This window comes from Vulpes vulpes, chromosome 9 (genome assembly GCF_048418805.1).
Source record: "Vulpes vulpes isolate BD-2025 chromosome 9, VulVul3, whole genome shotgun sequence".
In the NCBI taxonomy this organism is placed as follows: domain Eukaryota; kingdom Metazoa; phylum Chordata; class Mammalia; order Carnivora; family Canidae; genus Vulpes; species Vulpes vulpes.
The window spans coordinates 684,964-708,932 of record NC_132788.1 but is presented as its reverse complement, the minus strand read 5'-3'; the positions used below and the strand labels follow the sequence as shown (position 1 = coordinate 708,932).

Genomic DNA, 23,969 nt, shown 5'->3' with positions numbered 1-23,969 from the left:
GATCAGTTGGCTCTATTTCTGTGAGTCTGTTTCTGGCTCTATATTCCATTCCACTGACCTATTTGTCTGTTGTCTGACTGATATGACGCTGTCACGAGGACTACAGCCTTATGGGAAGTCTCGAGGTCAGGTACTGTCGGTCCTCCAAGTTCGTTCTCCTCTTCCCGTATCATGGGGGCTATTCTGGGTCATGAGTCTATGACTTTAGAATCAGTTTGTCAAAAAAAAAAGAAAAATAGAATCAGTTTATCAATATCCACGAAATGACTTGCTGGGCTTGGGATTGCACTGAGCGTACAGGTCAGGCTGGGGAGAACCGACATCTTGACAATGTGGGGCCTTCCTATCCATGAGCATGGTATGTCCACGTTCTTACTTCTTCTTTGATTTTGTTCGTCAGAGTTTTATAGCTTTCCTCATAGAGATATTTTACATATTTTGTCGGATTTATACCCAAGTATCTCTTTTTTTTTTTTTTTTGACTCTTCTGACTTTTGCCAGGGTTATACTGGTGAATTAGGGTGTTTCAGGGTGATGCTAAGGTTGTTTTGCCAGACTATTTTGGCCATGAGAAAACAAGTGCTTTTGAAGTCTTCCCCTTGGCCTCTCCTACCATTAAGGCTCTTGCTCCTGCTAAGAACGCACATCCTGTTACACACTCAGACGCTGAGGAAATGCTCACAGGGTGGGCCCGGGCACTTTGTACCCTCCCTGAATAGGTTGGGCCAAGGTTCTGTGTTCTTAAAGCCCCCACTCTAATGGCATTTTGGGCCCCCCTGTATTAGTGTCAGCTGAGGCCCCGCACCCCACAGCCTTCAAGGGTCCTGCATTTCCTCTGCTCCATGGGTGGCTATTCTGGCACATGGTCGTGGAAATTGTGGAGGAGCCTGGGGAAGTTGCTGCCACATGCACTTGCTGTGGGGTTGCAGGCCCCTTTCCCAGAGCCAGGGTGTGGGCTGCAGCTTGGAAGCTGAGGAACGAATGTCACCGAGAGGCGAAGAGGTGGAAAGGAGAACATGTCTGTTTGGCTGGGGCACACGAAGGTCTCTGGGACTCTCACGTGAGAACGCAGTGGGGAAGGGGCTACAGGCTGCTGTCACGGGCTGATGAGAGCATGCGGAGTGGGGGAATGGGGCAGTGAGAACAGATGCAGGGGGTGGTGTCAGAGGCGGGAAGACGCCACCTTACACAGGAAAAGGGGGCACCTCCACCGTGACAGGACTGACACCGGGTTGGCAGACGGAGCTGCGGGTGTGGGCTTCAGTTTCCTCTGCGAACTAGAAGGAAGGGACACCGGGGAAGAGGCTGGTCATTTACAGGGATTGGAGAAAGTTGGGAATTGTCTGTGTGCACACCAGCTTCTTGTACGTCTAGGTTTCCCCGGGGGAAATCTTCTCCACGGAAGATACACGGAAAGTGGAAGGCCCCATCCCCACTGTGTATATCCAGTGCGCGAGTTTATTCAAGATCAGATATACAGTATTCGTCACCACAGAGTGGCTCGTGACGCAGGTGGGGACAAGCTCTGGGGCTCCAGGTGTCATGCAGACACTTGGTTTTGAGAGTCTGATGACATCACACAGGATGGGTCAACACGCATCTTGTGAAACCCAAGGCACCTCATCCCAGGCCCGGCGTTTGGGCAGCTGCTCCCAGAGGCCTGCTGCCCGGCACGCTCAGGCTCCCACGAGGCCATCCTGACAGTCTGCGGTGGCCCTGCGGACGTCTCTACCACCCACCGCCCCCCTCAGGAGAAGCCCATTCTCCCCCCAGTGTCCTGGGACCCTCTGTGGGGCAGGGCAGCCAGGCTGTGGGCGGTAAAGGCGGAGTCGGGGGAAACCAGCTCAGCACTCCTCGCTGTCCAGGGTCTTGGTCTTCTGGAAGATGCTCTGCATGGCGGAGATCCGTTCCTTATCCTGGATGTTGAAGACCTGGAACTGCAGATGGGGCGGGGGGCAGAGGGGTCACAGAGTCATGAGACCCCCTCGCAGGGGCACGTGCTCCCCGGCTGCCAGGACCTCCTGCCTCTGGGTCTGCCTGCAAGGCCTCCTCAGATGTGGAGCCACCCAGGGCCTCTCCTCCAGGGGCTCTTCCTCGTACGTGGGTGTCCCCCCAGATGGGCCTGACCCCGCAGGTGCTTGTGGAGGGCTGAGCACCCATCACCCCCCTGCTTTCATCCCGCCAGCCCCCTGTGCTCCGGAGGGAGACGGTGCTGGCCCTTTGGGGTGAGGGTGCGGGTCGGCCCAAGGGAAAGGAGCAGGAGTGTGCTCTGTGGGAGCAGGGGAGGGAGGGCTCAGCAGAGCGGCCAGGCGACCCCCGAACACCAGGCCACAGGATGCCTAGTCCCAAGGACACAGCATGGGGCTCCTGGGTCCAGGCATAAGCAGGAACTGCACCTGCAAGGACAGCCCGTGAGGCCAGCAGACTCCGTGAGGAACGGAGCACTTGTCAGGGGTGCGCTTGGGGGCGGTTCTGGCTCGGACGCATGCCCTGCTTCCCGGGCACTAACGGGCAGGGGGCACCCACGGCCTGTCTGACCTCCAGAGGTCACACCTTCCCTGACGCTCTCTTGCTGTCCAGAGGACAGACCTGACCCTGGGGGTGTGGATGAGGGCTCTGTCCCCACCTGCATGCTGCCCCGGGCCTGCCTGGGACGCCCTCGGCCGGCCCTGCCCACCTTGTCCAGCAGGACGTCGAAGTAGGCGGTGGCCCAGTAGGCAGGGTTGCTGGCGGGCAGCTGCAGGAGCGCCTTGACCCCGTTGCCGATGCGCGGTGGGGGGCTGCGGCCCAGGTGGGTGACGTGGATACGCAGGGACGCCTCAGGTTGGCTGGCGAAGTGCTCCACCCGCTGGTACAGGGCGTTGAGGTCCAGGCCGGCGTCCCGCAGCAGGTTGCAGCCGGGGTAGAGGAAGTGCGGCAGGTTCCTGGTGGCCAGACAGCAGAGCAGCACCACCAGCAGCCGGTACACGGCGCCCTGCAGCTCGGCCCAGTCCTCGGGCGCAGGGAAGAGCACCGAGGCCCACAGCAGCACGGTCTGCAGCAGGTGGGGGGTCAGGCGCCCGCTGGCGGCCCCCGCCTGGTCCAGTGCGGCCAAGCCCACCGCAGCCTGCCCCCGGCCCCCCGGGCCCTGGCCCACCAGCCCCCCACCCCACACTTCACACCCCCTGGATGCCCCAGGGTGAGTCTCAGCTCCTCCCGGCCTGCGGCCTCCATCCTGGCAGCTCCCCGACTCCCCAGGGCGCTGCCACCGAGTCCAGGCTCACAGGGGCCCCAGCCCCCAGCCCAGGACCCCTCTCGGGAGATTCCGAGGCTTCTCGCCTCCTCTGGCCTCTGCCTCACGCCCTGTCCCCTCCCACCGAACGTGCCCACAGCCCGACCCCAAGAGCAGCGGCAGCGTGCAGACCCCGAGGGCCCCCCAGGAAGCTGGCAACCCCTCAGGGCTGGGATGGAAGCCTGCAGGGGGCAGGGAGCGGCTCAGAGGGACTCTCCTGTGCCGGGTCGGGCCGCCCTGCCAGCCCCCGTCCCGTCACGGAGCAGCACTCCCCACCCCAGGCTCGCTCCGGGCAGAGACCCCGTCTGCCCGCCTTCGCTGCCTGGCGCCCCCGCCCTGCCCTCCGTCACTCTTCTCCACACCCGATGGTCACGAAGGAGGACACGGCTCCCGCCACGTCGCAGCAGCCCAGCGAGGGGCCCAGCTGCAGGACAGGCCACTTCCTCTCCGGGGACGACCCCCGGGGGTAAGCTTCGCGGCCACCAGGGACCCCCGCGCCCGAGCCCCCCGACGATGCATACCTTCAGGTGGCCGTAGGTCAGGCCGGGGCTCTGGCCGCTGTCGCGCCAGCTCTCGTGGTTGACCCGGTCCAGGATGGAGAGGCTGTCCAGGCGGTGGCCCCGGAAGGAGCCCAGCGCGCCGAGCAGCCGGGTGAGCAGGTGGTCGGTGGAGACCCTGGGGGCCAGGACAGGCACCGCAGTGTCAGCCTCGGGGCCTCAGCCGGGGGCGCAGGGCCCCCCACAGCCGCGGCTTGTCCCCAGGAGGGAAAGCCCCGGCTTCTGCGGCCTCCCGGATCAGAAGCCCGTGTGCACAGGGTGGTCCAGGCCGGCACCCGGCGCCCAGCCTCCCCACCCATGTGTCCCAGGAACCGCCCCGGCGGGCAGTCGGATGTGAAGGGTGGGTTTTCACGGAGACGCCGGGCCCCAGAACACGGAGGGGTACGGGGAGCCTCCTGGCGCTCGGCTGATGTGGCCAGTCCGGGCCCCACTGGAGAGGTGCGGCCTTCACCGGGCAGCCCCGCAAGCCCCGAGGGGCTCGGAAGCCGCCCCCAGCAGCAGGGCCGGCCCTTGGGGTCTGTGCACCGGGGCGCTCCCTGCATGCTTGCTGGGCCGTGGTGGCCAGGGCCCCGGGGGCCCCAGTCTTCGCGGAGGCTCGGGACCAACGCGCTGCACCCCGGCGTCCGGATGGACGGCCCTGCTTCCCTGCACGCGGGACGGCTCAGCCCACCCTCCCCTTCCTGCCCCCCTCCTACGTCCCACAGACACCACCTCGGGGTGTCCTCTCGCTGACGTGAGAGAGGAAGGGCCTCACTGAGCTCGCGGACTGGGGGCGGCCGTGGGGCCCTGGGGGGCGGCCGGGGCTCCGGGGCCGGTGGGCGAGGGGGACCTGCACCAGCCCCACGGCTGGGGGATGCTCCAGATCGTCTGGTCACCCTCCCCGTGTGGGGCCCCTCCTGAGCGCTCCGGGCACCTGCAGGCCCCAGACCGGTCGCTGTCCTCTTGGCGACTTTCACACCCGAGACAAAGGTGTCGGCTGGGTCGCGGGGGTCCCGTCCAGGGCGGCCCCTGCGTTTCCCAGTTTGTCCGCGCCTCATGCCCGCAGGCCTCCTACTCGGGGCCGGGGGTGCGGTGGTCAGCAGGCCCATCCTGCAGGCTCCCCCGGACCCCACGGGCCCAGGAGGCGCGTCCTACCTCCAGAGCTGGGCGCCGGCCGGCACCAGGGCCACCTCCTGGCCGACGATCCTTCTCAAGCTGCCCCCAGGAAACGCACGCGTCAGCTGGGCCCCCTCCAGGGCGGGCACCCGGTGCTTTCTGCGAACCACGGGCACGACGTGGAAGCGGACCGTCCTCCAGCCGCTGGACACCAGCAGGGACAGGTGCAGCTCCTCCTCCCTCAGGCTGTCCGCGTTCAGGGAACCTGCAACAACGCGCCGGGCCCTGGAACCGCCGTCTCCACTGCCCCCCCACCTCTCGGGAGGCCGGTGTGGGGAGGGGCCCGTGTGGTGCCCGGCGCCCGGCACGGCCTGGACCCCAAGGCTGCCGGTGCGGGAGCCTGCCCTCCCGGGTTCCACGCCGCCCCGGGGCCCCCAGAACCTCAGCCCGGCCGCACACCAGGGAAAGTGCCGCCCGCCCCCCTCGCTACTCAGACGCAGCCCCGTGCCCGCCCCCTGACCCCGAACCCCCACCCACCCAGCAGGGGACATCCCCAGGGTGATGGGGCTGGGGGCTGGGTGTACGGCTGCCCTGGTAAGACCTGGGCCTTCTGCTTCAGTCGTCATTTCCCCCAAAACATATCAACACCACACAGAGCAGCAGAGGAGCTGTGGTGTGGGGGGCACTCCTATCCCCCCGGCCAGCCCTGGGCTCAGAGCGGTCTCCCCTTCCCTCCCCTGCCCAGCCAGGCTGCGAGGCCCTCGCCTGGGAGCTGAGCCCCCGGGGAGTCCCCAGTACGTGCCTTGGACAAAGGTCCCCCGGGATGGAACGGAGGGAGCCGCCTTCCCTTGTCCCACCCCACACACAGCCCTGGGGGTCCTGTAGGAAGGAGCCTGCACCTCCCGCACACCCCTTCTCTCCCCATGCAGGCCCCTCCCCCCCCATGCAGGCCCCTTCCCCATGCAGTCCCCTCCCCATGCAGACCCTCCCCCATGCAGGCCCCTCCCCCCCATGCAGGCCCCTTCCCCATGCAGGCCCCTTCCCCCCCATGCAGACCCCTTCCCCATGCAGTCCCCTCACCATGCAGACCCTCCGCCATGCAGGCCCCTCCCCCATGCAGGCCCCTTCCCTCCCCATGCAGACCCCTCCCCCATGCAGTCCCCTCACCATGCAGACCCTCCCCCATGCAGGCCCCTCCCCCCCCATGCAGGCCCCTTCCCCATGCAGGCCCCTTCCCCCCCATGCAGACCCCTTCCCCATGCAGTCCCCTCCCCATGCAGACCCTCCCCCATGCAGGCCCCTTCCCCATGCAGGCCCCTTCCCCCCCATGCAGACCCCTTCCCCATGCAGTCCCCTCACCATGCAGACCCTCCCCCATGCAGGCCCCTCCCCCATGCAGGCCCCTTCCCTCCCCATGCAGACCCCTCCCCCATGCAGGCCCCTTCCCCCCCATGCAGGCCCATCCCCCACACGGACTCCTTACTCCCCATGTAGACCCTCCCCCATGCAGCATGCAGACCCCTTCCCTCCCATGCAGACCCCTCCCCCATGCAGGCCCCTCCCCCCCATGCAGGCCCCTCCCCCCCATGCAGGCCCCTCCCACCCCATGCAGGCCCATCCCCCACACGGACTCCTTACTCCCCATGCAGACCCCTTCCCTCCCATGCAGACCCCTCCCCCAGTCTCCTATAGGGTAGTTCTTGGGCCTCTTCCTGGGACCCAGCCCAGACCAGGTCATGGCCCTGCCACCTGGGCCCCCCCAACGAGCCTCAGTTTCCCCATCAGTTGTAAAGGAAGGAAGGCGTCCAGGGATCCCTGGCTCCCCCCGCTTCAGGCTTGAGGCACGTCCCCCCAGAGCTTCTGTCGGCGGTTTCGTGTCCTCAGCTACTATGGGGCACACATTTTGGCCACGGAGGCGATGGCTTGGGAGGCGGCCAGCCACACCCGCCGGGTCACGACCGCGCCCGCCGCAGCCCCCAGCCCGGTCTCACCGGTTCGTCCCTGGGTGGGAGCAGCCTGAACCTTGTCACCTGGAGCCGCTGTGCTTACCTTTTAAGGTTAAGTGTCAGGAAGCAATGCCTGGAATTTCCCTGCACACCCAACGCCCTGGGCCCCTGGGCGGGGCGCCCAGCCACCTCCGCCTGGCAGCCGGGACCTCGGAGTGTGGCTGCACGGCCCAGGGCGGGGCACACCCCAGTGGGAGGGGCGCAGGCCGGCGGGGGACAGGGCCAGGCGGGAACGGCCACGTTAGTCACCCCAGAAGACAGAAGTGGCCCCAGTAATTGGAAGGTTCAGAGATGGCCAGAGAAGATGTGGAAGGGGCCGGGGGCACTCGGCGCGCCTGATGACGGGCTCGGCTGCCCTGCGAGGGCGGCCACCCGCCCCGGGCCACCGGGCAGGTCCGGGGGGACGGCCAGGGTTGGAAGTCGCCCCTCCCCTTGGTGTTGGAAGAGCACTCGGAGCAGCCGGGGCAGGTCGCTGTCCCTGAGATGGGCTGACCGGCCCCGTCCTCTGACATCACGGCGGACGTGGGGACCAGGTGAGCGCCCAGGGCAGCCGCCGACCCCGGCCTGTCCCCCCCAGGGGAAGCCGGACCCTCTGCTGTGGTCCTGGCCCCTTCAGGACAACCCGAGGCCTTTGCTCCGGCCCCAGGGGACGCCCTCCTGTCCCGGGCTCTCGGTCCACGCGGCGCCAGGACCCCGGTCCGACCCCGGGGCTCACCACCCAGATCACACCAGCGAGGCCGGAGGGGAGACTGAGGCCCACCTGCCCTGCACGGCCTGCTCAGGGCCCAGGTCACCAAGGGGCAACCAGACCATAAATCAAAACGGATCTGTGCACACATGTGCACGCAAACACAGCCCCTACACACGCTCACGCGTGCACTCACACCTGCACACGCACAGGCGCACACGCACACGTGATCATGATCCCGTACGCACACGCGTGCACATACCCAGGCTTCCCACCCGTGCCGTGTGGCACCCGTACGACTGTCGCCCTGGCCTGGAGCTGCTCGCAGAAGCACCCAGGACCGGCAGGGACCCTCCGCCGGCGGGTCAGCGGCCTAACGAGTCCCGGCCGCCGCAGCGTGACCTCCGGGTCCTCATGCCAGAGCCAGAAGGGCAGGACCTGTCCTCTGAGCGGTGTTTGGGGCTGGAAGGGACCTCGGACCCCAACACGCAGGTGCAGAGAGGCCGCAGTCTGTGCACACGTGCACCCACACGCCCCCACGTGTGCACACTTAGGCCTGCACACGCACACACGTGCTCGCGCTGCCCTCACACCTGTGCCCAGTCACTCGGCGGCTACCTGGCGCGATGAGGCTCTGGTGCCTGCAGTGCACGATGGCCGCCACCAGAAGGTCCTTGAGGACGCGCAGGACCTTGCTGGGCACGATGTGGCCGCAGCACTCGGCGCTCCCGTCCGAGGAGACGTTGAAGACGTCGTCGGCCGTCCACCGCTCAGGCCGGGGCCCTTCCCGGGACACCCCCAGGCGGCAGGACGCGGGGCCGTCCCCTGCCTCGGCGGCCCCCACCTCCTCCACCAGGAGGGCCTCGGCGTCCACGCACAGGGGCACCTCCATGTCCAGGGGGTCCTCGGAGGAGCGCAGGGCGAACTGGAAGGCCTCCAGGTCACGGGAGTAGTCCACGAGGAAGCGCGGGTCCAGGTCGTGCACGCGCTCCAGGACGGTGAGCAGCACGTCCTCGGCACGCTGGTAGTCCCGCGCCCGCGGCGCCCCCCTGGAGCGGATGGCCCACAGGTAGTGGTGCCACAGGGGCACCTGCACCGCCATGGCTGGGCCCGGGGCAGGGCAGCCCGCGAGGGCCACACTGAGGCCGGCGGGCCGGGGGGACGCACCTGCCCTCCAGGTGGGGCCCAGCTCCGCGGAGCAGGATCCCCGAGCGCGGTGTCACCGCCACCACCACCGCCACCCGGTTAAATAGCCAGGCCTGGCCCTGGCCTCTCAGGTGGGGCTGAGTCAGTCGCCAGCAGCCAGGAATGTCACTGGGAGCCTGGGGCGGGGCAGGGCTCCTCCTCCTGTCACCCCGACTCCGCCCCTCCCAGGGCCTGGCCACCTCCCCCGCGCTGTCCTGGGGTGGGGGCCTGTGCCTGGTCCCCTCGCCACAGCCACGGGGGCAGGACCCACGGCGGCCCCACTGCTGCGATGACAGAGGCCAGGCCGGGTGGTGGCTCCCCGAGCCCCCGTGGGGGGAGCCCCTGGGCAGCTGCACTTGCCCGGCAGCCTCAACACCCGCTCAGACACCTGTGCCCGACCGAGAGCTGAGAGGGGGCGCCTCGGGGGGTCCTGGGTGTGAATCCTGCCCCCCCGGGGCCTCCCTTCCAACCCTCAAGGCTGCGGGGAGCCCGCACCCACCGGGGCTGCAGCTGGAGGCCCGCCGCCGCCCCGGTTCAGGGGAAGTCTCCCCGGCCCCGCCTCGCTGGGTGAAGGCCTCGCCCCCCCAGCGCCCTGCTGGGAGCCCGCCCGGCCCAGCCTGTCTCCCGCTCAGCTCAGGCTCAGGCGGGCAGGTCCCGACCAGCCGGGGAGCCACCCCCGCCGACCCTTGGCCCCTGGACGCCGGGTGCCCCGCTGGAGGGTGTGCAAACAGCGAGCCTGGAAGTAGCCCCTAACAAGGGATCCTGGAGACGCTGCCTCCCGCCCGCCCTCTGCCCTGGGGAGCCCCCACCCCCACCCCCACCCACGCAGGGGCCTCGGGTGCCAGGGCAGAGCCTCCATCCAAGGCGCGCACTTCCTGGTGCTGGTGCTTGGAGGCCCCGGGCCTGGGCCTCCGCCTCCACACCTCCCGGGACGGGGAGCTCACCACCTCTCAGGGCAGCCACAGCACCGCCAACCAAGAGACACTCTCCGTCCTCAGAGCGGGCCCAGTGCTGTCCTGTGGCCTTGCCCAGAGCACGTCCGTCCCTGTCCTAGGGCGGCCACTCAGCTCAAGGACCGGACGCTCCGGCCTGCCTCCCCCCCCGCCCCCCTGCACAGGTCCTTCGGTCTCCAGGGACCCGACCGGTAGGCAGGGGCGTTGCTGCAGAGGAGCTGGTCCCGCAGCCCTGCCCCTGGCCCTGGCTCCCGGGGCCTGTGGGCCCCTCCGTCGCACCCGAGAGGCCTCTCCCCCAGGGTCAGGGGCTCGTGCAGCCGAGGGGCCCAGAAGCTGCTCACACTCAGGACACGCAGAGCCGTTGGGCCTCAAGGGGCTCCCGAGACGCCTCCCGCTCCGGCGGTGATGACAGCGCCTTGGCCACCAGCTGGCGGGAGACCAGCCACCCCTCGTGCGCGGTGCCCTCCTGGCCAGCAGCCCCCCGCGGCCGCCAAGGTGCCCGCAGCCCCACCGTCACGGGCGCAGCACGGCCGAACTCCGGTGTGTGGCCCCACGACGCCCAGTCAAGGTGGACGCGGTCTGACACGCGTGGCCTGTGGCCGCGGACGGGGCTGTGAGCGCACCTTCGTTGCTCCTGCAGCGTGTTCCCGCCTGCCAGGCCCCGGGGGCGTCGGCCACACGTGCCCCCCGGTGGCCCTGGGAAGGGTGAGGCCACCGCAGGGAGGTGAGGCGCCTCCCGGCTCCCCGGCCCCGGAGCCCCCTCAGAAGGCCCCGCTCCGTTTCCCAGCTGCCTCCAGCGTCCGGTGCAGGGCTGCCGGCCCGCAGCCTCCTGGTCTGTGGAAGGGGCGAGGGCCTGAGGCAGAAGGCCCCCAGGAAGCGCAGGGAGGGGGGCGGGTCAGGGGGTGCAGGGGGAGGGTGATGCAGGTCGGGGGTGCAGGGGGCAGGTGGAGGGTGGGGCAGGTCAGGGGGTGCAGGGGTGCAGGTGGGGCGGGTCAAGGGGCGGTCAGGGGGTGGTGCAGGGGGGCGGGTGGGAGTTCGCTGCCTTCCCTCACAGAGACGCTCTGGCATAAAGGCCGGCACCCCCCCCCCCACCTCCATCAAGCAGGGCGCACGTGGGGCTGCGCCAGGAGGTGGCGGGTGGAGGGCGCTGAGGGCTGTGGGGCAGGAAGTCGGGGTCCCCTGTGGCTGGGGGCGGCAGAGGGGTGGCCGTCCGGGTGTCTGCGGGCGCTCAGGGTCGCCCCAGGAGAAGCAGGGGCGCGGCCGGCCAGCACGGTCACCTGGACGTGGCCACCGCAGCCAGCGGCACGAGCAACAGGGGCTGACGCCGGGCCGTGAAGCTTCCGGAGGCGAGAAGGGGGCCGGGGGCGGCCACCACCCTAGACGGAGTCCTGGGGGCTCCCCGGGGAAGGGGGCCCAAGGAGGCCCCGGGCAGAGGGGCGGGGGCACCGACACGTGCTTGGGAGCGACCCAGGTTTGTCCGTCCGGGCCTGGGGCCAGGGGGGTCAGACCGACTTCCCCGCCGCCCGCTAGAGCCCGGGGCCGCAGACCGGCGGGGAGCCACGGAGCGCAGCGCCCCCAGGTGCTGTAGGCAGGCCTGAGTTTGGTCTGGTTTTGTGTTTTTTATGATGATGAATAAACATGAAATTTACCATCTTAACCATTTTCAAATGTCAAGCCCGTGACACGAGGGACCTTCACACCGGGCGCCTCCGGCTCTCCGCCCGCCTCTAGGGCCCCTCCCCAAGCTGAAACTCTGTCCTCCTCGCGGGAGAATCCGCCCGCCCCCCGCCCGCTGCTGCCAAACCCCCTCCCCGTTCCCCCGACCCCGCCCGGCACCCACCGCACCCACCGCACCCACCGCCACCCTCATCCTGTCTCCATGATTTTTTCATTTTAGGATTTTGTTTTTAAGAGGTCTCTGCACCCGATGTGGGGCCGGAAGTCACGGCCCCAGGATCTGGAGCCGCCGGACGCCCGTCGTCCCGTCTAAGGACCTCGTGGCCGTGGGTCAGCGCTGTGGCGACGCTCGCTCCACGGAGCCCAACGCCCGCGGGGCCCGGGCAGTCCCTGGTCCTGGCGGCCGCGTCCCGGTCCCCTCCCGGGTGGCACCTCCCTTGATCTGCCCTCTGTCCACGGACACTTGGACGACGGCTGGCCGTGCGGGGGGGCAGCCCCCGGGGAGGAGTCCCCAGGCGCAGACGGGCTGGCAGCTGGCAGGGGAGCGGAGGGTGGGCCGGGAGGCCCCGGGGCTGGGTGGGGGCGCCTCGCTCCCTGGAAGCCTCCCGCCTCCTCTGGGGTTGCCCTGGGAGTGACCCGTCCTCCGGGGGTGTGTCGGGGCCGCGTGTCCCGTCCCCGCAGGCCCTGCTGCACCCGCCCGCGGCCCGTGTGTCGGGGCGAGTACTAGAGATGCCGCCAAGGGCACGGGGTGGCCCTCGCACCAGGAAGCTGGGACGCCCGGGAGGGTCTGAATCCGGTGGGGCAGCTGCTGGTGGCCCTGAGCAGGGCGGACAGGAAGCGGTGAGGCCACGGCCCTCCTGAGCCCGGCCCTGCCCACCCCACCGGGGCGCTGTCTGCCTCCGTTCCGGAACATTCCGCGGGGCCGGGCGCAGGCCCAGGGCTGCCCTGTCGGAGGCTCTCCTTCTTGTCCGGTGACAGCCGGGGACCGGGAGCCAGGAGCAGGGACCCCAGGCCGCGAGGCTTGGAATGGACGTCAGGAACCTCTAAGGGCCTGGAGGAGAGTGCAGGGGCGGAGGCTGGCGGGAGGGCTGGGGGCCAGGCCCAGGGGAACGCTGGGGTGCGTGGGGGGGGCAGGGCCAGGATGCCCGCGGGGACACCCCATTACACGCTCCCCACACCGCGGAGGCGGCCGTGCCCCCGAGCCCCCGAGCCCCCGGCCCACCTCGCGGCGGTGGGGGTGCCATAGACAGCCTTGGGTGCGGGAGGTGCCCCAGCCACAGCCTGGGGGAAGCTGGAGGCTACGGCCAGCCCCGCATGTCCCGTGGGTCTCCGTCCACCCGAGGGCCCACCCGTCCCCGCACGGCCACTCGGGTGGCTGTCGCCCCGGGGGCAGCGGGCAGAGGCCTTGTGGATGGCAGCACCGCGCCGTGTTCCTCAGGACGGGTCCCTCTGGTCCTGCCCAGGCGGGCAGCCTCTGAGGAGCGCGCGCTCTGGGGGTCACGGGGTCGCCCCTGCTCCCGATGGTCTCTGCTGGGAGGGGTGCAGCCGGGCAGGGGGCGGGGGGACGCTGGCTCAGGAGGCCCTGGGAGACCCCAGGGACTAGGTGCAGGTCTGTGCCCTGCCTCGCCCCCCGGGACTGGGCCCCCCAATTAGGCACAAATGCCCCCCGGAGTGGGTGGTCCCGGGGTGGGGGTGGGGGGTCCAGAGGGAAGCCAAGCCCAGAGGGCGAGTCCACGCACAGGGCTAGGACGACGGGGCCTCCCTCCGTCCCTGGGCGGTGCTTTCTCCCACCCGGGCCCCATCTGGCCCTCTGGGGACGCCCCCCACCACTGACCCCTAAGTTCTTTGCCAGGTGTTGGGGAAAACGCCAGAGTGTACGACCCTCCCTCGGGAGGAGCCGGTGGTCCGCCCCCGGCGCACACTTGGTCCAGGGAGAAGCCCCTGGAAGGCCGGGCGGGCGCGGGCCCAGGCCTGGGGGAGGCCAGTCCCCTGCCCCGCGGTGGCTCCGGTGCACAGCGCCACCAGGGCGCCTCCAGGTCTCCGGGAAACGGCTTCCAGACAACAGCGCTCCACGGTCCCCACGGCAACAGGGCGGCACTCCTGTTTCCAGGGAAACTCAATCCCTGCGTCGCGGTTGCCACGGCAACGCCTCCGCCCTTAGCTGGCCACTCAGGTCGCCAACCCAGAGGGGGCAGCTGGGCGCCCTGACGGAGGAGCCAGGTGCCGCAGGTGTGCGGCTGCCGCCCTGAAGCGGGTCCGGCCCGGCCAGGGCTCCAGGAGGAGACTCACGGGGCGGCCCAGCCCCAGCCCCCCAGCCCTGTGCCCCCGAGCCCCGGGCCCTGGGCCCCGTGCTCCGTCCCAGATGAGCTCCGCCTCCAGCCAGCCTGGCGATGGGGAGGCCCCTGCGCCGCGGTCCCCATCCGGGCTGGACGCCGTGATCCAGGTCAGTGGGGCGCCCGCCCTCCAGCACCCTCCTGGGCGTAGGCTCCGAGGGCACCTTGGGAGGGTGCCCAGAGGGGCCACACCTCCCCGGCTCCGAGGGGCACGTGGCGCTCACATGGTCAGCGTGGGCACGCGCACACACATACACACGCAAGCGCAGCCTCGGCTCCGGAGAGAGGCCCGGGAGGGACCGGACCCAGCACCCAGCCTCCCTGTCCGCGGCGTGGCTCAGGCCGGCCGCCCCTCCTCTGGGCCTTGGCTCCCGGCCCGCACACCGTGGGGAGGCAGGGGTGGGCACAGGGACCCTTCCCCGCTGGGACCCTGCTCTGGGATCTCACTCATGCTTCCCTCGTGGCAGAGGTGGGGGCCGCCCCGCTGGGTGGGTGCAGTCACCCCAGGATCTGCTCCGTGGCTTCCCGCCTTCTCCGTGGCGGCCCTCCCAGCAGCCACTGCAGCGCAGCAGCGGTGGGGACGGGCACCCACCCCGCGCCCCTCCCGGCCTCACGCCCTGGCTCCCCGAGCCGGCGCTCTGCTCGGCCCCGCCAGCCCCCCGCAGTGCCCACCGCTCCAGGCCGCCCACCCGACGGCCCCCAGGATCCCTGAACCCTGCCGCCCCGGCTGACTCAGTGGTTAACGAACCCGCGTCCTAGACCTCAGACTTGGCTGCGGGGTTGACGCGGCCCCAGGTAAACAGCCCAGGTCGCCAGAGGACAGAAACGGCCCACAGCTGGTGCCGTGCGATGCAGTGACACCGGGTGGCCTTCCACGTGCTCGGGCGCTCGGGCGCAAGCACACGGATGTCCACGCGGGATAGAACGCGGTGGGACGGGACCCCTGAACCGGGTGATGTGACAGGACAAAACAAGGCCCCGGGCGGGTGACCGAGTCCGGCTCCCACGGGGCGTCCATCCCGGAAGCAGGGGCACGCGGAGGGAGGGAAGGGTCGCACGCTCCCGCCTCAAGAGCTGGCCGCAGCGTCGACTCCTGTCAGCCGCGCGGGGCCCCATCACCTGCTCTGGATTCCAGAAGAGAGGCTGGGCCCCCCCACCCAGCCACGTCGCTATGGTTACCAGTGGTTCCTGGGGCCCTTGTCTGGCAGTGGGCACAGGTACTTGGCAGATGCGGCCGCCCCCCCCCCCCACTGCCTGCGGGGAACTGTGCCCTGAAAGTCACAGGGAGCCCGGCCGAGGGCCCTCTGCCCGCCCAGCTGACACCTGTTATTTGCGTGTGGTGATGGGGATCGGGGTGCCACCCCCCAGGGCGCAGCAGGCAGGCGCCGAGATGCCCAGATAGGCCTGTCCAGACGGGGAGGCAGGGCCCGAGGGCTGGAGGCACCGCAGACGGGGAAACTGAGGGCCCGGCGGGGTGTGGCTGGAGGTCGCGGCCTGCGTGTGACCCGGCCTGCACACACTCCCCACGCCTGGGGGGCCCCCGGCAGCACCTGCACGGCACCCTAGGGCGCCTGACCCCGGCCGTCCCGCTCTGATCCGGGTTCTCGGAGGGTGGGGCACCCCGAGCCGACAGCGGCAGACGCGCCCCCGCGGGACAGCCCTGGCTCGGGGGCCAGTCGGCAGGGAGCTGATCCGGGTCTCGGCCCCTTAAGATAAGAGCTACCGGATGTGCCAGGCTGTTTCGGGGGTAGGTTTCGATTAATGATAATTTCCCAGGAATTTGTCCGTGATATCTAAATTTTCAAATTTCCGGGGAAAGTTGTTCCCGATATCCTCTTGCTGCCGTTCGGCTGAGGATCCGAAGCAGGGTGGCCGCCGGCCCTGGGGTTGGGGGCGGGACACCCGGGGCGTCGGTGTGCCACTCGGGGGCGTCCGGGCACGCGGAGAGGTGCGGGTCACCCCGAAGCCGTGCCCCTGTTTCTTTGATTTCGGCCCTTGTTGATCCTCTTTACGGTGTTTTTATCTTCTGTTTCCTTAACGTATATATTCATTATTCCTTTGCTTCTCAGTTCTTTGGGGTTGTTGCTCATCTAATCTTTCAAGATGTGCGCTTAGCTCCTTCCTTTACAGACTTCCTTTACAAAAAAAAAAAAAATTTTTTTTTAACGCGACACCTGGGTGTCTGCATCGATTGAGTGTCCAACTCCTGGTTTCAGCTCAGGATGTGATCTTGCCGTCGTGGGATCGAGTCGGGCTTGGTGCAGAGTCTGCCTCAGATTCTCTCTCCCTCTTCCCGTCTCTCCCTCGGCACATGTGCGTGCACTTACCCCCCCCCCCAAATACAAAAATTTGATATAATAATTCTCATTAGTGTCCAGTTCAAACTGTTTCCTAATTTCCATTGTGATTTTATCCATGGGCTATCCAGAGGTATAAATAGCCTAATTTCTAAACATACAGAGATTTGTAAATCGTTTTTCTTTTCTTTTTTAAGAATTTAAAGTAAATTTAAAATAAGATTTTTATTTTATTTATTTATTCATGAGAGACACAGAAAGAGGCGGAGACACAGGCAGAGGGAAAAGCAGGCTCCATGCAGGGAGCCCGACGCGGGACTCGATCCCGGGACTCCAGGATCACGCCCTGGGCTGCAGGCGGCGCTAAACCGCTGAGCCCCCTGGGCTGCCCTGTAAATCGTTTTTCTACGCCTCGTTTGCCAATATTGCGCTCAGAGGTTTTGCTTGGAATGTCTTAGAGCGGAAAAGCCCATTAGCACCCACAGGGAGGCAGGGAGGTGAGTGGGCAATGTGGCCTGGCCTCGGGTGGGAGCTCCACGCTGGAAATAGACATTTGGAGTTGTGGGCGTGTGGGTAACCGGGTGAGCGTGCACAGAAAGGGGAGATGGAGCACGCCCACACTTCGAGATGGGAGAGGCAAGAAGGAACCAGCCAAGGAGACCAAGACGGGTGGCCAGTGAGGTGAGAACAGCTGAGACGGGTGGCGTCAGGACGCGAGTGTTTCAGGAGATGGTGACCCAAATGCTGCCAACACATCAAGGAAGAGGGAGACCCTGGACCACTGGGCTTAGCAACATGGAGGTCGTGGGAGACCTTGACTCCAAGGATACCTCAAGGCTCAGGAAGGAGCAACACCTTTTTTCTTCAAAGAGGGATATAAATTTAAACAGTTTGGTCCGCTAAGAATGGTCCAAAAGAGAGAAAAATCACTGATACGTAAGGAAGAAGGAAGGCTTGCAGGAGGAATGTGTTAGGCTCATGACAGAGGAGGAGGTGGGTTGGGTTGGGTTGGGTTGGATCAGATGGGAAGGATGGAATGGGATGGGCTGGGCTGGGTGCGATGTCTTGATGTGGCACGGCACGGGGTATGACACGATGGGACGAGTGGACAGATGGAAGACAGCGAAGGTGGGCGAGCTTATTCTGGAAAGGGCCAATGAATAATATTCCGGGCTCTGCAAACCGTGAAGTCTCTGTAGCAACCCCTCCACTCTGTTGCTGCAGCACGAAGGCAGCCATGGACAATACGGAAACAAATGGGTATAATTATTCTCCAACAAAACCTTATTTACGAACACGCGGCAGGCCGGACGTGGTCCACAAGCTGCAGTTCACCCAAGTGTAGATCCGAGGATGGATGAATAAAGGGATATGCAGGTCGGTGGGTGGAGGGGCTTCATGAGGGCGGGGGCAGCCCCGGGTGGGGCAGCGGTAGGTCGGAGAGCGGGTGGGAAGACATTGCCCACAAAGGGTGGGGGAAGGAGTCGATCCCATAGTCAAAGAACTGGCCTCTGAGAGAAAAAAAAAATAATCAGTGATTTAGTTTCCCCTTTGGGTTGAAGTGTTATTGCAGGCGTCCAGAAACACGCAGAAACCCTACGTGTGCCGCGTAACCGAGCGGCTGGCAGCACGTCTCAGAGTGCCAGAAGCCGCCCCCCCGACATAGGTTGGTCCTGCCTGTTCCTAAAGATACGTTCGTGTGTGCGTGTGTACGGCGTGTGCCTGTGTGTGTGCCCGTGTGTGTACAGCGTGTGCCCATGTGTGTATGGTGTATGCTCGTTTGTGTGCAAGTATGGTGTGTGCATGTATGTGTGCATGTACGGTGTGTGCCCGTGTGTGTATGGTGTATGCTCGTGTGTGTGCATGTACGGTGTGTGCCCATGTGTGTGCATGTACAGCGTGTGCCCGTTTGCACACGTGTGCAACTCCCTGAGCATGGCTCCGCCCGTGCAATGCCCCCGGAAGGCAGCCGCAGTGGCCTCTTGCTCGCCCCGCCGCGGCTCAGGGGTGCACCGTGTGCACATCCCTCGCTCTCTATCCGTTGTGCTAACGGCCATTTGTGGAGTCTCCCCCACGAGCACTCGGCCCGGATCCACGGGGGCCCCATAAATCCACTTCTGTCGGGGGCCTGCGCCAAGGGGGCCTGGTGTGGGGTGAGGCCTTTTTTTTTTTTTTTTTTGTTAGCAAAACCACTTTATTCTGAAAAATAGTTTTAACACAAAAATATTAACTAGCAATCCTGGGGGCCTCCACGTCTAGGCTTCCCATCGCCTCAGTGTCCGGTGCATGAGGAAAGTATCCTCTGAAGGGCGGGGCCGGAGTTGAAGACGGAGAGGAGGCAGACCGTCCAGGGTCAGGTGTGGAGACTCATAAAATAATGTTTCTGGGTCACAAAGGATGGTCATGTCGGGCCCTGACCCAGGTGGCTCCTTTGGGGGCGGGGCTCGGGCCTGTGGTGGCAGGAGCGCCAGTTTCTCCCTCAGCGCAGCGTTCAGCACCTGTTCCTCGGGCACCTGCAGGCTCACCAGGTCTCGGAAGAGCCGCTTGGAGCGCGGCACAACCTCGGGCCGTGGTTCGTGTGTGCGAGGCCCGGGCCGACGCCGCTGAGCGCTTCCCGAAGGGCGCGACCATGGGCCGAGGGCGCCTGTGTAGCCCTGACGGCGGGCGCACCGCGGGGCTGCGTCGGGATCCGCCACTTGTGTACCCGGTGACCATATGGCCCTCCGGCATTTTTTTAAAGATCTGACTCACTTATCCGAGGGAGAGCGTGCACTCGTGCACGAGGAGGGGTGGGGTGGGGGGAGAGGGAGAGTCTCCAGCGGACTCCGCGCTGCGCACAGCGCCCCATGCAGAGCCCGATCCCACGGCCCGAGGTCACGACCTGGGCCGACACCGACACCGGGAGTCAGACGCTCACCCGACAGCCGCGCAGGCGCCCCTACATTTCAGCATATTTATGGGGCCCTCACATCTATCCTCTCTGTGAAGCGTCTGCTCTCAAATGTCCATTTTCTGTTATCGAAGTATTAGTAGGAACGTGGGTCACCGGACCGAGCGCCTCACTGGGTGAACGCCCGCCAGCGTCTGCCGCCAGCGGCCCTCCCGCTCCTGCAGTGGCATCTCTTGACGCACAGAAGCTCATGATTCTCCTCAAGCACGACTGATCGATTCTTTTCTCTGTTACGTCAGTGATCCTCGCGTGCTGAGAAACACACTTCGCCCACTCCGGAGTCACGAACACGTCCCTCTCCTTAGCCCTCTGCCCCTCACCCCCTAAAACCAACCAATCAATCAATATTCAGAAAATATTTGAAACTAAAAACTTTCTTGTTTCTTGATCTGAATACCCAGTGGCCCTCCCCCCACTCCCGCATTGAAAAGCCCCGCACCGCCCGTGTCACCTTTGTCACGCAGCAGCGTGGGTGCACGCCTGTGCACGGTGCCTGCGTGTGCGGGGACACAGGTACACTCCCCAGAGTCCAGGCCCCCGCTGGCCCCGGGCCCGTACCCAGCACCTCGCTGGCTGAGCCGCCGCAGGCCCGGGACGTGGCCCCCCGCGAGCCTATGCCCACCCTCCAGCTTCATTCTTCACGGTCACCTTCATCCTTCTGACTCTTCATTTACAAATGGATTTTAGAATCAGTTTTCAATTTCTACGAAAGGAAAACTCCGCCGGATTGGGTTGCACTGGGATTTCACGGGGTGTGGGCAAGGCGAGGAGAACGGCCGTCTCTGGGACGTGGGGTCTCTTCTATTTCGTGGACACAAGCAACGTCTTTGATGCAGCGCCTGTTCTGTGTTTTTAAATTTCGCTCCGCGGTTGTCAATGAACAGGTCTTGCGCGTGCTCAGTTATTACACTTGCTCCTGGACACTTGACGTGAGTCGCTGTTGTCGCTCTGTAAATGGTAGCCGCGGGGAGCTGGCCCGCCGGCCCACGGCCACCATCAGCTCCTCCGGGGGGCCCCTCCTAGAGGGCCAATCCCGCATCGCTGCCTTTGCACGTGCCCTGGGAGGTCCCCCAGGAGAAGGGAAGGTCTTGTGCTGGAGTCTCTGTCACCAAAGAGATTAAACGCCTTGCCAGAGTGGGGGGTCCTGAGAGTGGGGGGGACGGGGGGGTCCTGGGGGAGGAGGGCAGGGCGTGGGCACAGACCCCGAGCAGCAGGGAGGGCAGCGAGGTGCCCCAGTTCCGGAGCCGGCTCTGTCACCGACTGTGCCTCAGTATCCTCGTCTGTATCAGGGCGTGGGACGGGTCCCCGGAGCCAGAACCTGCAGGACCCCCCCACGGGACAGGAGCTGGGGTGGTCTGAGGGCATCGTCACGCCGCGGTCACTTGCCGAGGGCCGAGCCCCGTGCCGTTCCCACGTAAGCCAGGGACAGCGGCGCCAGCCCATCTCCGAACCTTCCCCCCGCGTGCCTTGCCGCGGCCAAGGTCACATCACACCTGGTCAGACGGAGCAGCCGCGCTAATCAGGTGGCCCCCACCCCCTCCTCATTCAGAACCTCGCTTGGCCCGCCGCCACCCCGGGGTCCAAGGGGACCGTGGCTGCACAGCCGTCAAGGGGGCAGGTGATCAAGGCCCTCGCCCTGACCTCTCCTCCTTGCTCCCCGCCTTCCCTGTGCCCTTCTCCCCCGGCCCCACATGGACCGACGACCCACCCCGCTGCCACTGTTGCCCCCGCCTGGACACCTGACCTGTGCCCCCTCTGGCTGTGGGACTCCCCATCCTTCAAGGCCACCTCGCCTGGCCCTGCTGTAGGAAGTCTGTGTGGCCCTGGGGACACAGGAGCAAGCATGGTCAACAGGCCCCCTGGTGATTTCCGCATTAGGCTTGGTTTCCCATAGTGACCTGTGACAAGCGCTGACCATGCTGGGGGCTCGGGCGGGGGCACAGAGACAAGTGACCACTTGTGCCCCTCGCTCCCAAATGCCCGGTCAGTGCCTGGCCCGGATCTCCCACCCATTATGAGGTGAGGACTGCACTGCCACCCGTAGGAAGCATGACCCTGCTCCCGGGATGGGGGGACTCCCAGGGCCCCCGAGGCTCACAAACGCACAGAAACCTACACCGGGCAGCGCCCAGGCGTAGCACGTAGGGCCAGGTGTTACCCCGACACAGAGAAGCTCTTTCTTGAGGACGCGGAGCTTGGCAGGCACCCCCCGCCCGGCCTGCGCCCTCTGTGCTGCGGGCCACGCCACGGAAAAGTGGCCAGCGGACGTCCGGTAGCCGGACTTGGCTGCGGCCCAGGCCTCGGATGTGTTCTCCCAGCTGTGCCCGCTCCTGGCAGCAGCTGGCCTCCGCGGAGGATGCAGGAGGCTGGGCGCAGAGGCCGGAGGCGGGGGCCGGGCTCTCTGTCCCCTGCCACCTGCCTGGGCTCCGGGAAGTGCCTGCCTCACCGGGGAGGGCACCTGAGGTCAGTGTGCCCTGGGGAGGGAGGCGCGGGGGCCCACGGGCGCGTGGGTCGTGCCTCTCCTGAGCACCCGAGCCTGGGTGAGCCTCGTCACCCATGGGGTGCAGGGGAAACCTGCCCTCTCGGGACAAGTGTGCAACAAGTGTGCTAAGCGATCCCCGGGGGCGCGCCCTGCGGGGCCACCAGCAGCCACACGGCGGCACCGGGGAGCTTGGCTCGGCGGCTGCCACTGGGCTCACGGGACCGGGGCCACCCAAGGGTGCGGGCAGCCGCATCCTCCTCCCCCTCCATCCCTAGGGGCCAGGCTCCCCTAGGCCCATCCTCTGCGCCCCTCGCAGGCTGCCTCCCCAGCCCCGGCCAGGGCGCCCGCACGTCCTGGGGAGCCACTGGGGGTCGCCGCAAGGGCAGGCTGGGATCGCCCCGCGTGAGTGGGCTCGGACCTGCAAGGCCACGGCCGGGGCTCTGGGATGCCCCCTCCCACCTCACCCAGGAGGCCCCGGGCAGGCGGCGCCAGGTCGTGGCAGGACGGGACCCCAGCCCGAGCCTCCTCCGGGCACCCCGGCCTGCGCGGGCCACGCTCCGCTCCCCCCGGTGCGCCCCGACCCACACCCGCTGCTCCTGGCCCCGCCCCTCCATGCTCGGCCCCGCCCCACCCAGGCCCCGCCCCATCCAGCTCAGCCCCGCCCTTCCAGGCCCCGCCCCTTTCAGGCCCCGCCCCTCTCGGCTCGGCCCTCCCCTCCAGGCCCCGCCCCCGCCCCAGGCCTCTCCCCCTCCCCTCCTGGCCCCTGCCCCTCCCCTCCGGGACCTGCCCCTCCAGACCCTCCCTCCCCACCCTGCCCCTGCCCCGGCCCCAGGCCTCTCCCCCTCCCCCTCCCCCTCCCGGCCTGCCGCTCCTGACCCCGCCCTCCCCACCCTGCCCCTGCCCCAGGCCTCTCCCTCCTCCCCCTCCCCTCCCGGGCCTGCCCCTCCTGCCCCTCCCTCCCCACCCTGCCCCTGCCCCAGGCCTCTCCCTCCGCCCCCTCCCCTCCAGGGCCTGCCCCTCCTGCCCCTCCCTCCCCACCCTGCCCCTGCCCCTGCCCCGGCCTCTCCCCCCCCTGCCCCCCGCCGCCCCCTCGGCTCCAGCTGGCCCCCGGCCCATCGCAGGCACCCGGCCACAGCTGGAACCCATTACGCCCCCAGCGCCTCCTGGGACGTCTCGGCTAATGAGTGACCCTCTGTAAATGTTAGGAATGAGTCAAGTTTATGCCGCTGCTGCCCTTCCCGTTAGCGGGTGGCGCCTGGGATGCCCGAGGGAGCCGGAGCGGGGGGAGCGCGCGGGGCAGAGTCGGTGGGGCTGGGCCGAGGCGGTTCATTGCTCCTGCGCGGGCCTGGCCTACCCGGCTGAGCCTCAGTTTCCCCGCGTGTGAGTCTGGGTGGAGGTGAACGATGGCCCCCGCCCCCCTCGGGCCGCCCTTCCTGGGGGGGGACAGGAGAGGAGGCTGATGGTCTTGGCATCCGGCTCCCTGGGCCCAGAGAGCTAGGGGCACGGGCTCCCCTCCCCCCAGGCAGGCTGCTCCCACCCCAGTAACCCTGGGGGGTCACCTGGGGGTGCTGGGTGAAGGCGCCTCCCGGAGGCCCCCCCTGCTTTCTCATATTCAAACATCCTGGTGCCAAGTCGGGCTCCAGCCTGTGAAGGGCCGGGTCCCGGGTGGGCCAGGACCAGGTTCCACGCCAGGGGGCAGCGGAAGTCAGCCCAGGTGTCTGCTCAGCGGCCATCCAGCAACTGGGCTGCTGCGGGGATCCAAGTGCGGCCTTAGCGGGTGCCACGTGGAGCCCAGGTCTGGGGGTGACCCCCGGCTGTCAGGTCTGCGTGGAGCATGCCTCGTGTCCAGGGAGAATTGGGGACAGCGTGTGCAGGGGACGCCAGGCTGGGGTCTCGGGAAGAGGGAACATAGAGGGTGCAGGCAGTGGGGTGGGCACAGCAGGGGCACACCCAGGAGGCCAGTGCCCCCCCAGCCAGGGCCGAGGGCCACAGCCAGGTGCAGGGCCCTCTAGGGAGAGCTGAGAGGAAATCAGAGGAGGGAGGGGACAGGAGGCTGCTCAGGGGTCACTCGGTAGGATCCTGGGCTGGGAGGGGGCTTGGGGTGCCCCGGGGGATAGACCCTCCACAGGCAGGGGGAGTCTGACCACACGGTGATGGATTTCAGAGGTTTGAGACTGGGGGACCGTGATAGGAGAACCCGGTTTGCAGCCCCGGAGAGGCTGTCTCCAGGACCCCAGGGAAGCATCGGTGACCCTGTCACCCCAAGCCCTCTCACGCGCGGACTGAAGCGCCGCTCCACAGGCCCCAGGGTCCTTGCCCTAGCCGGCACCACAGTCACACCCAGCAGAAGGGCCCTGCCCCGGCCCCGGTCTGGAGGGCGCCCCCGCCCTCCCCCAGCTCTGCCCGCCTCGTGGCGCACCGAATCCCCAGGGCCTCCCAACACCGGTGTCCGGGTATTGGGCCCCTGGGGCTTCC

The 23,969-nt window shown here is 67.2% G+C and overlaps 2 protein-coding genes across 5 annotated transcripts in view; one reads left to right on the top strand and one right to left on the bottom strand.

The window, feature by feature from the left end:
• Nucleotides 1-1,436: 1,436 nt before the first annotated feature.
• On the bottom strand, nucleotides 1,437-8,933 carry MAB21L4 (mab-21 like 4). The gene is made up of 5 exons (XM_025987693.2): nucleotides 8,236-8,933; nucleotides 4,963-5,188; nucleotides 3,793-3,946; nucleotides 2,678-3,034; nucleotides 1,437-1,937 (listed from the first exon to the last, which is right to left on the bottom strand). Exons 1-5 carry the CDS (start codon nucleotides 8,717-8,719, stop codon nucleotides 1,845-1,847), a joined length of 1,314 nt encoding a protein of 437 aa, XP_025843478.2. The 5' UTR covers nucleotides 8,720-8,933; the 3' UTR covers nucleotides 1,437-1,844.
• Nucleotides 8,934-13,388: 4,455 nt separating this feature from the next.
• CROCC2 (ciliary rootlet coiled-coil, rootletin family member 2) overlaps nucleotides 13,389-23,969 on the top strand; it is a 60,322-nt gene continuing 49,741 nt past the window's right edge. For all 4 annotated transcript variants that reach the window (XM_072718926.1, XM_072718927.1, XM_072718928.1 and 1 more), the window contains exon 1: nucleotides 13,389-13,875. In XM_072718926.1, coding sequence (XP_072575027.1) covers nucleotides 13,795-13,875 — 81 coding nt within the window. In that variant the 5' untranslated portion in view covers nucleotides 13,389-13,794. The remainder of the gene's footprint in view (nucleotides 13,876-23,969) is intronic.